The sequence below is a fragment of the Eriocheir sinensis genome, chromosome 60, assembly GCF_024679095.1.
Source record: "Eriocheir sinensis breed Jianghai 21 chromosome 60, ASM2467909v1, whole genome shotgun sequence".
In the NCBI taxonomy this organism is placed as follows: Eukaryota; Metazoa; Arthropoda; class Malacostraca; order Decapoda; family Varunidae; genus Eriocheir; species Eriocheir sinensis.
Window position 1 is genome coordinate 11,261,817 of NC_066568.1, and position 11,404 is coordinate 11,273,220.

General features: G+C 44.7%; 3 protein-coding genes across 43 annotated transcripts in view; 1 reads left to right on the plus strand and 2 right to left on the minus strand.

Moving 5' to 3' along the window:
- The window catches only part of LOC126985970 (cell division cycle and apoptosis regulator protein 1-like), a 32,177-nt gene extending 25,035 nt beyond the window's left edge, over positions 1-7,142 (minus strand). Inside the window, 5 exon segments of the mRNA XM_050841587.1 lie at positions 488-773; positions 2,093-2,313; positions 2,869-3,107; positions 3,681-4,093; positions 6,989-7,142. Coding sequence (XP_050697544.1) covers positions 488-773; positions 2,093-2,313; positions 2,869-3,107; positions 3,681-4,073 — 1,139 coding nt within the window. The 5' untranslated portion in view covers positions 4,074-4,093; positions 6,989-7,142.
- Positions 1-11,404, plus strand: part of LOC126985971 (urea transporter 2-like) — a 60,720-nt gene that overhangs the window by 46,338 nt on the left and 2,978 nt on the right. The window lies entirely within an intron of this gene.
- LOC126985974 (ELMO domain-containing protein 1-like) overlaps positions 10,152-11,404 on the minus strand; it is a 49,408-nt gene continuing 48,155 nt past the window's right edge. The window contains exon 8 of one of the 2 annotated variants that reach the window (XR_007739225.1): positions 10,152-10,263. Coding sequence is in view for 1 of the 2 variants with exons in the window: in XM_050841632.1 (XP_050697589.1) it covers positions 11,323-11,388 (66 nt within the window). In the remaining variant the exon portion in view is untranslated. Of the gene's footprint in view, positions 11,389-11,404 lie in introns of both variants that reach the window. The other variant, XM_050841632.1, reaches the window with a different exon arrangement.

Genomic DNA, 11,404 nt, shown 5'->3' on the forward strand with positions numbered 1-11,404 from the left:
TATTAAAACAACCTCTATTGAAGCCTTACCAAATGTGCATGTGTGTGTGTGTGTGTGTGTGTGTGTGTGTGTGTGTGTGTGTGTGTGTGTGTGTGTGTGAGAGTGCGTGTCTGTATGATTCGCCTCTTGGTCTGCTGCGGGTCTCTCTCGAGACTGCCAGCTGTTCCCCTACAGAAGAGCACAGAGCTCATAGTACCGATCTTTGGGTAGGGCTGAGACCATTCACACACAACACACTGCGACAACGAGGTCACAACTCCTTGCCTGACATTGCGTACCTACTCACTGCTAGGTGGACAGGGACTACACGTGAAAGAAGATAAACCCAACTTATCTTCACCCGGCCGGGGACTTGAACCCCGGTCCTTCTGGTTGTGGGGCAGACCCTCTATCCACTGAGCTACCGGGCACTATGTGTGTGTGTGTGTGTGTGTGTGTGTGTGTGTGTGAACCCCAAAATGACTAACAATACGCTCCCCATACTTACATGTGCAGGAGTATCTTGGGCACCTGGACGTTGTAGCGCGGCACCACCCTCATCCTGCGCCTAGGGGGGGAGCGCGACCTGCCCCTGCTCCTGCTCCTCTTCCTACTCTCTCTCTTTTCCTCCTTGTCCTTGTCTCCACGCTCCCGGTCTCTGTCCCGTGACGTCCGGCAGCGCTCCTCTCTCCTGTCCCTCCTTGGGGAACGTGCACGGGGACCCAAAACACTGCGGGCACTGAAGCTTCCTGCGGCAGCCTCTGGGATCACAGCATAGAAGGAGTTAACACTCACTGCACAAAAAGAGTAAACACACACCACACAAAATAAAGAGGAAACATACATTGCACACAAAGGAAGCAAACACACACTGCACAAAATGAGAAAATACACAGCACAAAAAGGGGGATAATAGAGACTAAGGGCCGCTTTCACAGTCACGTTTGTCTGTGTTGATCATTACCAATGAGCGGCGGTCGCCACAAATCCGCTTTCACAGTCGTCTTTCGAGGCGCTGTTTGTTTGCATCAGTACCAGAGATTGGAACCTCTGGTAATGGAGCTCTGGTGGCCGGGGGGGCTCCCCAATGGAGCTTACCAATGACATTAATTAGTAAATAATACAAATTCTTGCCCTCAAGTGGTTATATTATTTCTTTAAATGGATGTTAAAAAATATTACACAATACAGCAACACGTTGCAGGGCTTCAATGGTAATATTAGAAAAAAATTAGAAGACTTTGAATGACATGAGCTCACTTCACCTGCTGACCAGTAAACATCCTGCTGAGAATTTCAATTTGATTATTTATTGTTGCAAAATAATGTGCTACTCTGGTGATTTAATTTGTGAAAGCAGTGGCTGAGTGGTCAGCATGCAAGCGCTGTGTCCTGGAGGACCCAGGTTTGAGTCCCGCCCACCGCTACAGGCTAACAATGTTCACTCATAGCCGAGTGGCACAAGACTACCCACATTCTGTCCTAAAGACTTCCTATCAACCTAGAATCCTAGATTCTAGATCAACTCTCTAAAGAGGGTCATAAATGAGCTTTGGGGGCCAGAATGAACCAAGGAAGATGGTGCCACTACAAAACACTTGCCTGCTCCACTTACAAGCTGGGGCCGACTAGGAGGCCCAATCAAGAAAGCCTACTGGGGATAAAGGTTGGAAAAAAATAAATAAATAAAAAAAATAAAAAAAAAAGCCTGCTCTGGAGACTTTATCTATTTTAATCCCTGCAGACCAGATGAAAGCACTTCAGTATTCAGTTTACTCTTCATGTTGTCATGATGAAGATGGTGATGATGATAATGTCGATAAGGAGGAGGAGTAGAAGTCCAAGATCCATCTTCCTCAGCATATCAATCTCCCATTACGACTATTTCCCAGGGCCACAGAGAAGACTGACCTAGTATTCATGAGTGTTTTTTCCATTTAAGATGTAGAAGCCATGTAAAACTATCACTAGCATCAAAAAAGTCCACGGAAATCCCAGCAACTTTTACAAGAGGCTTTTCAGACGGGGAAACTGAGGCTCTGATATGTTTAAAAATACAGGCTGGAGTCAGTCAGAAAGGGAATAAGCCACGCCAAACAGTCCATCAACTCACCGCTGCTAAAGTTGGGTGGAGGCACAGCATTGTAGGAGCCGCTGCGGTTACCCACTTCTCTGACAGGAAGACTGGCACGGCTCTGGTTCTGTGAGGGGGCGCCAGCAGGGCCGGGGATGACCTGCACACGGTTGGCATTCCACTTGAAGGGCATGTTGGGGTTGTAGGTCGCCTCCACCAGCACACGGTCCCCTACCTTGGGTGCCTGGCCCTTGACACAGCTGGGGGGGGCAGAGCACACACTCATATTAGCTTCCTTCTTGCTCCCACTCTCTACACACCAAGCCAAGTACATACTATAGTCCACCCCCCACGGCTACAATACACATTGTGGGTGTGGAGTCGGAGTTCAAAATTTCAGACTCCAACTTCGGGAAATTTTAAGGTTGCGACTCCAACTCCACCTGCCCCTCCCCCTCTACTGCAAGATTTTTTCCCCCTTCCTTTTTAGGTGCCACCCGAAATGCCGGTCCTCTTGGACGGCCCCAACCAGAGAATAGTTTTTGAACCGACTGAAAACAGCATTACGTAGTCATCTTGCCCTCCTCACTTTATCTGATCTCCCATCCCTTGGCTACATTAGTTCAAACCATGGTTGTCAATTTTATTAAGTCTGTACTTTCTGTCTCAACTACATTTGGTATGCAATTTTCAGACAACCCTCTGGCTACAACACACAAAACACAGAACACCCCCATGGTTACAACACACAGGACACCCCCATGGCTACAACACACAGAACACCCCCATGGCTACAACACACAGAACACTCTCACCTTGTCTGGAAGAACACATCCTCGTCGACAAAGCCAAAGTCAGCACACAGCTTGGTGATGGTGCCGGTGAAGACGCGCTGCTTCTGGGGCTGCTGGTTGTTGCTGCTGCTGGCTATGTTATTTTGTATGTTGGTCTGCAGGTTGGGGGCTATGGTGGCAAGGTTGCTTGGTGTGGCTGCTGGGTTGAAGGCCCCTGGGGGAGCCAGTGCCCTAGGGGCAGGGTATGTCACGGCCGTCACCTGCAGAGTAACATAATGAAAGGTCTGAGTGAGGCCAGGCACTAGGCCACTAGAGAGCAGGCAGCTCCTGAGGGCCCAACACCGCCCATCCACCCAGGACCTCATCACAGGCTAATTACCATACTAAGCTCTAATTATCAAATTACTCTTTCACTAACAGTGTTTTTATCTTAAAAGAAAGCCTAATTTCTTATCTATTCCTCATACATATTGCAAATTCCTGCAAGAAGATAAAGTTTCAGATCTTATTCCTCAACAATATTGTGAAATCTTAGGAGGAAGTGGTGGACAACCAGGTAATCAAACAAAGTCAATACAGGTTCCAAAGCAATTTTTGCTGATTCACTGCCAAGTCTGATTCAACAATAATGATGTCATATGGTGACCCTGCAGCTGTCCTTGCTATCCATGACTTTACCTAGCCTTTGGTGGCAGGTGTACATGGTCCTGCCACTCACAACATGGCTGCTGAGTCTGTGTCACTCCTTCCCCAGTGTTAGTGTAGCATTACCTGTATCTTCACTAAACCTCAACATGGCTACCAGCCTTACTCTGCCCATTTTCGACAATTACCTGAGGCTGGGGCTGGGGCTGAGGCTGGGGCTGGGGCTGCATCTGTTGCTGCATCTGTGTGGTGGTTATCTGTGCAGGGTTCACCAGGCTGGGGGGCTGCAGGGCCTGGGTGATGGGAGGCTGGCCCATCAGGCTGGCCGCTGCTGTGGGCTGCCCGATGGTTTGCTGTGTGATGGCTGGCTGGGCCAGGGTCTGCAGGCCCCCCAGGCCTGGGGGCTGGATCATGCTCTGCTGCACTGGGGCATACTGGGGCTGCTGTGGGGCTGCCCCCAGCACCAGCTGCTGGGTTGGGGCTGACGGATGCTGCCCCAGGAGTGACGGCTGCAGCTGAGAGGTGGTCTGGGGCCGCTGCTGCCATGGTGGCGGTGCCTTGCCTGTGCCAAACTGTGCCATCCTCCCTCCTTCACCTTCCCCTGCCAACACAACAGACATGTCATTAAGATTTTATATTGCAAGGTTTCAGTGAAAAGCAGTGTTCCAGTATATGGTCATGCTATGCAGTCATTGTGTGTGGGTGTGGCCTGTGCTGCACAGGAAACAAGCAGCCACAGTACATGTTAACAGATCCCCCACTCTCTCCTCTTATCATGGGCAGCGCAAGGCTGACACACAGTGTCCACAGCCGCCACACACACAATGCTTCTCAGATTTTCATGAAATGCATTACAATTAGTGTTCCCAACAAGAAAATGAGTATCAATCAAGCCAATCCCTACACTGAAGTGAGATGTAATAGCAGATAAGTGTTTGTGTGTCAGGATGCTGCTGCATCACCTACTATAGGGTGTTGTGGAGCCCAAATGGTAAAGGTAATGAAAATGTTCATCCTCCATTTCCAATGAAATAATTTTCCTTTCACAATTTTAGCATGCATTTATTCTTACTATTAGTTTCCTTATACACAGCAGATAATGTAAAATATATAAAACAGGAGCCATAAACAGGCCAGGGCAGAAGTATAGATTAAAATATTTAACAGCAAGAAAGCTAAATCAAGCAGTAGTGTTATAAAATATTTTCTCAATTTCTCGACACGTATGCAGTGCACTATGAGTGATCAGTGTGAAGGCATGGTGAGCCCGAGGACCTAGGTTTGAGTCCCACCGATGCACGCTGACAATTTTCAACCATTTCGGTGGCGGAAGATTACTCATGTGCTGCCCAGATCTTCTATCAACCTTAACTTCAGTGACTTCGGCCAAAAGGATCACCAGAGGGCAGCATGGGCCAAGAAAGAGTCATATATCATGGCCTTGCACCTTTCTCTACATCAATCTCCATCAAAAAATACTTGTTTCTAAAGCCCTTTCTCTACATAAAAAAAAATACTTGTTTCTGAGATTTGAGCAGCTAATCAAACAACAATAGAATACCATTCCAGTGACAACAGATTACTATCAATTCAGGTAGAGAATCCTTTATCCAAAATTCCAAAATCCAAATTTTTTTTTAATGTTGACATGACGCATCACAAATGGAAAATTCCACAAAGTGATGGAAGGGTTCCACCACGCACAGCTGTTGTGTGCTGCTCTGAGTTGCCAGGTCCGCGGTATACCCGCCTAATTGGTATTGCTGTGTCAACACCTTGGGCGTAAAAACATCTGCCCGCCACCACCGCGAGCTCAGGGCAGTTTGTGGGATTGGATTGGACGGGAACATGGTCCATGACCTGGCAACTCTGGTGCTGCTATGCGTTAGTTTGTTGTCAGCAGTCATCACAGTAATACCTTCGCTCGTTACTCATTGTGATTACCGTGTGTTTTGTGCTCTGTGGTGTAAAAATATTGTTGAAAATGTCAAAAAGGCCTGCATATTCCCAATTCAAAAAAAATCCAAAATCTGCAACACTTTCGGTCCCAGGGATTTTGGATAAGAGATTCTCAACCTGTAGAAGTGATAGGTTACAATCCATTAAGTTCAGGAGGATTCTATAAGTTTAAGAAAACTTGGAGTGGAAGCACGCTGGTTAAGTGGTGGAGGGGTCTGCCACCTTTGACTGGCTTGATATTTACCAACCTGTTACCACTTAATTAGTTGTTCATATCCCAGAATCAAGTGATTTGCCACAGAACTAGTTATCAGTGATGGGCATTGCAACAAAATTAACCTCAAAGGAACTGTCAACCAGTGAACTGATGGGAGTTTAAGTTAAGAATGCCCAGTATCAGTTTATGGAGCAAGTTTAAAGTATTTCTGGATATAAATAAAGTACTAGTCCCGCTGGTCGCGGGTTCGATCCCCGGCGCTGGCAAAAACTTTCCTTGTCTGGATTAATTTCTTGTGTGTTTCGTTACACGCAGAGGTCGTGTGGGAGTGTAGGAAAGAGGAGAATTCTGGCATTTCACTGGTGGCATCCTCTCTTCTGATTCTGTTGTGTCAGAAAATGGGAAACTTCAACACAGAAATTAACCTACATAGGAATGGGGAGCCATGTAGTGCGGCGACGAGCCTGATGGGCGAGCCTCCCATAACTCACTCTGTGATGGGGGTACCTCTTGGCCGACTGGTTAAGGAGTGGCTCTCCTGTCTCACTGGTCGCGGGTTCGATCCCTGGTGCCGGCAAAAACTTTCCTTGTCTGGATTAATTTCTTGTGTGTTTCGTTACACGCGGTGGTTGTGTTGGAGTGTAGTAAAGAGGAGAATTGTGGCATTTCATTAGGAACCTCAAATATCAAGATAGGCTGAAACATCTCAACTTACATTCCCTAGAAAGATGAAGAGTGCAGGGAGATCTGACAGAAGTATTCAAATGGGTCAAGGGTTACAATATAGACGATATGAGTAAAGTACTGAGAATTAGCCAGCAGGATAGAACATGCAGTAATGGATTTAAATTAGAAAAGTATAGATTTAGGAGGGAAATAGACAGGCATTGGTTTAGTAATAGGGTGGTGGGGGAATGGAATAGACTAAGCAATCACATAGTTAGTGCAGGGACGATAGCTTGTTTTAAGAGTAGACTTGATAGCTACATGGACGAGGATGACAGGTGGTAGTGTAGTGCGACGACTAAACCGGTCGAATGAGTCTAAGCAAAATGTGCAGGCCACTCAGCCTCTTGCAGTCTCCCTATGTTCTTATGTTCTGTGAGTATCTGTATCAGTCAGTCCATAGAGCAAGTTGGGTGTGATTCTGTAAAAGTGTCAGTGCATGAAAGAAGTTACCCAAATTACAATAAATCGAGCAAATATTTTTTCCGGGTCAGCCCAACAAGTGGCAGCCCTCCCCTCCCCCCCCTCGGCCGCCTGGCGTAGGGTCACCCTCAGCACGGTGGCGACCCTCGTGCCGAGAACACCTCACCTCACCCTTCAATATATTGCCGGCAGTCACCCAGACTCAGCACTTGTTCCTCCTACGTCTCCCTACCCCTCGTCCCTCGTCCTCGCCGCCTCCCTCCCTGGCCTGGGGTTGACCCGCCCAGCCAGTCGCAACAAGGCACACTGCACCCCCGGCTCGCCGACCCCCGCCCCGCCGCCACGCCCCCGTGTTCGCCGGGTGTTCAGGTCGCCGGGTCCAGCGTGAGGGGGTTCCTCGGGGCACGACTTACACTGCTCGACGATGATTTTTTTCCCTTGATTGTCCGACCGAAACAAGATAACAATATGGCGCTCAGCTAGGGCTGGGCAGGCCAGGTACCGGTACTGGTACCGGTATTAGCGGTACCTACTTTACGGTACTCACCGAACGTCACAGTACGGTACTGGTACCGGTATCAACTGTACATTCTCAAAGGTACTGCTGCCAGCATCAAACACCTTTAGTACCGGTACCACACAGCGCTCGCGCCGCGCCGCTGCGGATTATAATGCGCAGGGCAGTTTCAGATGCATAACACGCGCATATATTTATGTTGGTTGTTGGGGAGGGATGAGAATAAAGTGTAATTGATTGTTAGTGTTGGTGTGTTTGGTGACAAGTGAATGTATTCGTTTTCTGAATGAGTCTATTAATTGTACTGCAGTCTAAAAATTATGAGGGATCGAGGCGCTCCAGTCACGTATATGGTGCGTGGAAACGTATAACCAATGATTGATTGATAGTTTATTGTTGCAAGTAAAATAACAAAGGAGAAGGGAGGGGCATGCCATCCCAACCCCCAGGCAGTACAGAGTGTGATTATACAACTAAGGATACATGTTTAAGTAGCACCAGGAAACTAAAAAGATACAATGGTAGCTAGGGGACAAGTGCTAAAAAAAAAATAATAATAAATAAATAAATAAAGGCCTTGATTTAGTCAAGGGAGCAGACATAAGGGACTGTACATATGAACTACAATCTAGAGGCAAATGCAGGATACTCACTATAGCACAGCTGAAAGAACATTATTGTTAATGAACCAGCCCACCAGCCCAGGCAGGTCCCAGTGGCCCTGTGGGCGGTAGGCACTAAAAGCAGAACATTGCAGGACATAGTATTTGAGCGTACGTGTGACCCCCTGGCCTGGCACACAAGCGGCAAGGTACAGGGTCAGCCCCACTGACCTCCCAGTAATATCTATAGCCCAGCCTCAGCCGCATCACCACCAGATCATAGGATGCACTAAGCCTACCATAAGTGTGGGTGCAGATACTTGATACCTGGGCATAGTGAATGCTGGAGGGACTACCATCCTGACACCTCAAGGCAATTAAGCTGCATGATTGGTAACAGACTCACTAACAATTAAGGGATCTTAGTCTATTCTTAACATAATTAAATGTGTATTCAACACCTGGGTGTACATTGAGATCATCAGAGGCAGCACGAGCAAGTCTGTCTGCCTTTTCATTATGGGGCAGCCCAACATGTGAGGGCACCCAGATATGAAGTGTCTGCAGTAGCACCACAGCGCTCCAGCAGGCTATATAAGGGCACTAAGGCACTTGACTATATCACAGTCAGAAGGGGAGGAGGACAGAAGAGCATACAAGGCACATTGACTATCAACAAACAAGTACACATCTTTCCTGAGAAGTGAGAGCTATAGTGATATGGGGGGCTTCATATATGGCATAGAGTTCTGCCCTTGTGGAAGACAGATGATCAGGAAGCCTCTTAGAAACCTCAGACTACCGCTACTACTACTGTATATGTTTATACTACTAGTCTACTATTCCTACTAATACTAATACTACTTCTACTAATACTTGCCATATATAGCCTACTACTACTACTATTACCACTTGCTTGGTTTATAACACACAAACGCACGCACTCACACAAAGATAACGGGAGGTTGTCATGGCAACGGACGGCGGCCATCATGGATTTGGAGGCAAGCACAGGTGCTGATTGGCTGAGGTGAGGGGGCGTGGCTTAAGGCAGAGTGGGCGGGTCTTAGCGGGCCACGGCAGAGGTGGGAGGGGCTTAGCGGGGCACGGGAAAGATTTACATAGATTTACACAGGAAGGAAGCGAAAGAGGAAGAAATAGAACAAGAACAAGATAAGGAAGAACAAGAACAAGATGAAGAACACGAAGAAAAATACATTACGAGACGATACATTACGTTTATTGACTTTATTTATTTATTTTATTTATACATTAATTCATACCAGCAGGACGAGCATCAATTTTTTACCTTATCCAATCTTCGCAAGCTTGTTCTAACACCAGCAGCTTAATTAAAGGCATAAATAATAGACGCTTCGTATCAATGTGTTGTATTTCAAGCTTTCCACAATCAGCTGTATACAGTCTAGTGAAAGTTCAGCTTACTCTCTCTCTCTCTCTCTCTCTCTCTCTCTCTCTCTCTCTCTCTCTCTTGAGGTTAGTATACGAAAATAAATAGATAATTCCCTCTCTCACACACACACACACACACACACACACACACACACACACACACACACACACACTCTTCATCCCTTCTAAATTATCAACTTTCCTTAAAATCGTACAAGGAATGAAAAAGTAAAAAAATGGAATTATTTATATGAAAGCAGCCTTCATTTTATATATATATATATATATATATATATATATATATATATATATATATATATATATATATATATATATATATATATATAGAAGAGAGAGAGAGAGAGAGAGAGAGAGAGAGAGAGAGAGAGAGAGAGAGAGAGAGAGAGAGAGAGAGAGAGAGAGAGAGAAGAAAAACTAAAGAAATGAAAAAAGGAAAAGATCAGAAAGAAGAAAAATAAAAAGAAGAAAAAGATAAAGAAGAAGAAGAAGCAGAAGAAGAAGCAGAAGAAGAAACATACATACTACTAACAAACATTGGTAATCTGTTCCATGGTTAAAAATAATACAATCTCCCTCACAATATATATTAATAAGTACTTCTCCTTAAACTCAAGACTAACATAGGAATTAATACACTTGCTAATACTGTCGTCAAGACCCTAATGATAATAATAATAAAAATAATAATAATAATAATAATAATGGTAATAATTTGTTTTGTCTGCATTTCACTAACTCTCTCTCTCTCTTCAATATCTACATAATTATCCTTTTCTTCCTCCTTTCTCTCTCTCTCTCTCTCTCTCTCTCTCTCTCTCTCTCTCTCTCTCTCTCTCTCTCTCTCATATGGCACTCAATCTTCTAATATAACTCCTTCTCATTAGTGCCAAGACCTTACTATGGCACTTATCACACTCTTGAATGGCACTCACTAAGGTCTTTAATATTGGCACTACCTGGCACTCAAATGTACACTGCTGGTTACTGTATATATAGATTTATCTGTAATTTATTTCTTTTCTTTCCTTTCTTTCCTTCTTTCTTTTTTTTCTTTCTCTTTTAATTTTCTTTTCTTTCTCGATTTGATTTTTTTTTTTTTCTAATTTCCTCTCCTTCCTACATTCCTTTAATTCTCTCTTTCTTTCTATTTCTTCCTTTCTTTTCTTTCTCGCATTCTTCTACATATACATTCTTTTATACAATATCTACTCTCTCTCTCTCTCTCTCTCTCTCTCTCTCACACACACATACACACACAAGCTCAGTGGTGCAAACATCAAAATACCTTCAATGGTGTTTGTTTGTGCTATAGTAATTACAAGCTTATAATTAGAACATAGAGGTCCCTATTTATATCACTGGTCAAGGTAATAATAATAATAATAATAGTAATAATAATAATAATAATCTTTCCGTATCATATTCTTTCTCTTCTGTTTTCTCTTCCTCCTTCTCCTCCTCCTCATGTTCCTGTACTTCTCTCTCTCTCTCTCTCTCTCCCACCCTCTTTTTCTCTCCTCTTTTCTCTCCCTCTGTGGCGTCAAGCAAGCATAATGGTGCATGTGTGTGTGTATATATATATAAGGTGCTTTTAGTTATAAGATAAAGACCTTCCTTCCTTTTGACTTCTAGGAGAAAATAATATAGCTTCATTTTTTTGTCTGTTTTGCTTCCTTTTCTTTCCTTCCTTTGTTTCTTCTTTCATTTCATTTTATTTATTTTTGTCACTTTTGCATTCATATCCTGCTTTCTCTTCCTATTCTTTCCTTTCAGCTTTCCTTTTTTTTTATATTTCTATCCTTTTTGAATTGATATCTTGCTTTCTTTTCTTTCCTTCCTTCCTTTTCTTTCTTCCTCTCCTATCTTTCTCTTTCATGACACATTCTCCATTACACACAAGCATATTTTTCCTCCTCTTCCTTCCTCTCTCTCCTCCTCCTCCTCCTCACACACTAAACATTCTCCAGCACAAAATGGCACTTGAAAAATGCCATTGGATTCTTAAGTTTCTGCTTGACCTGAGCCTCAAACTTG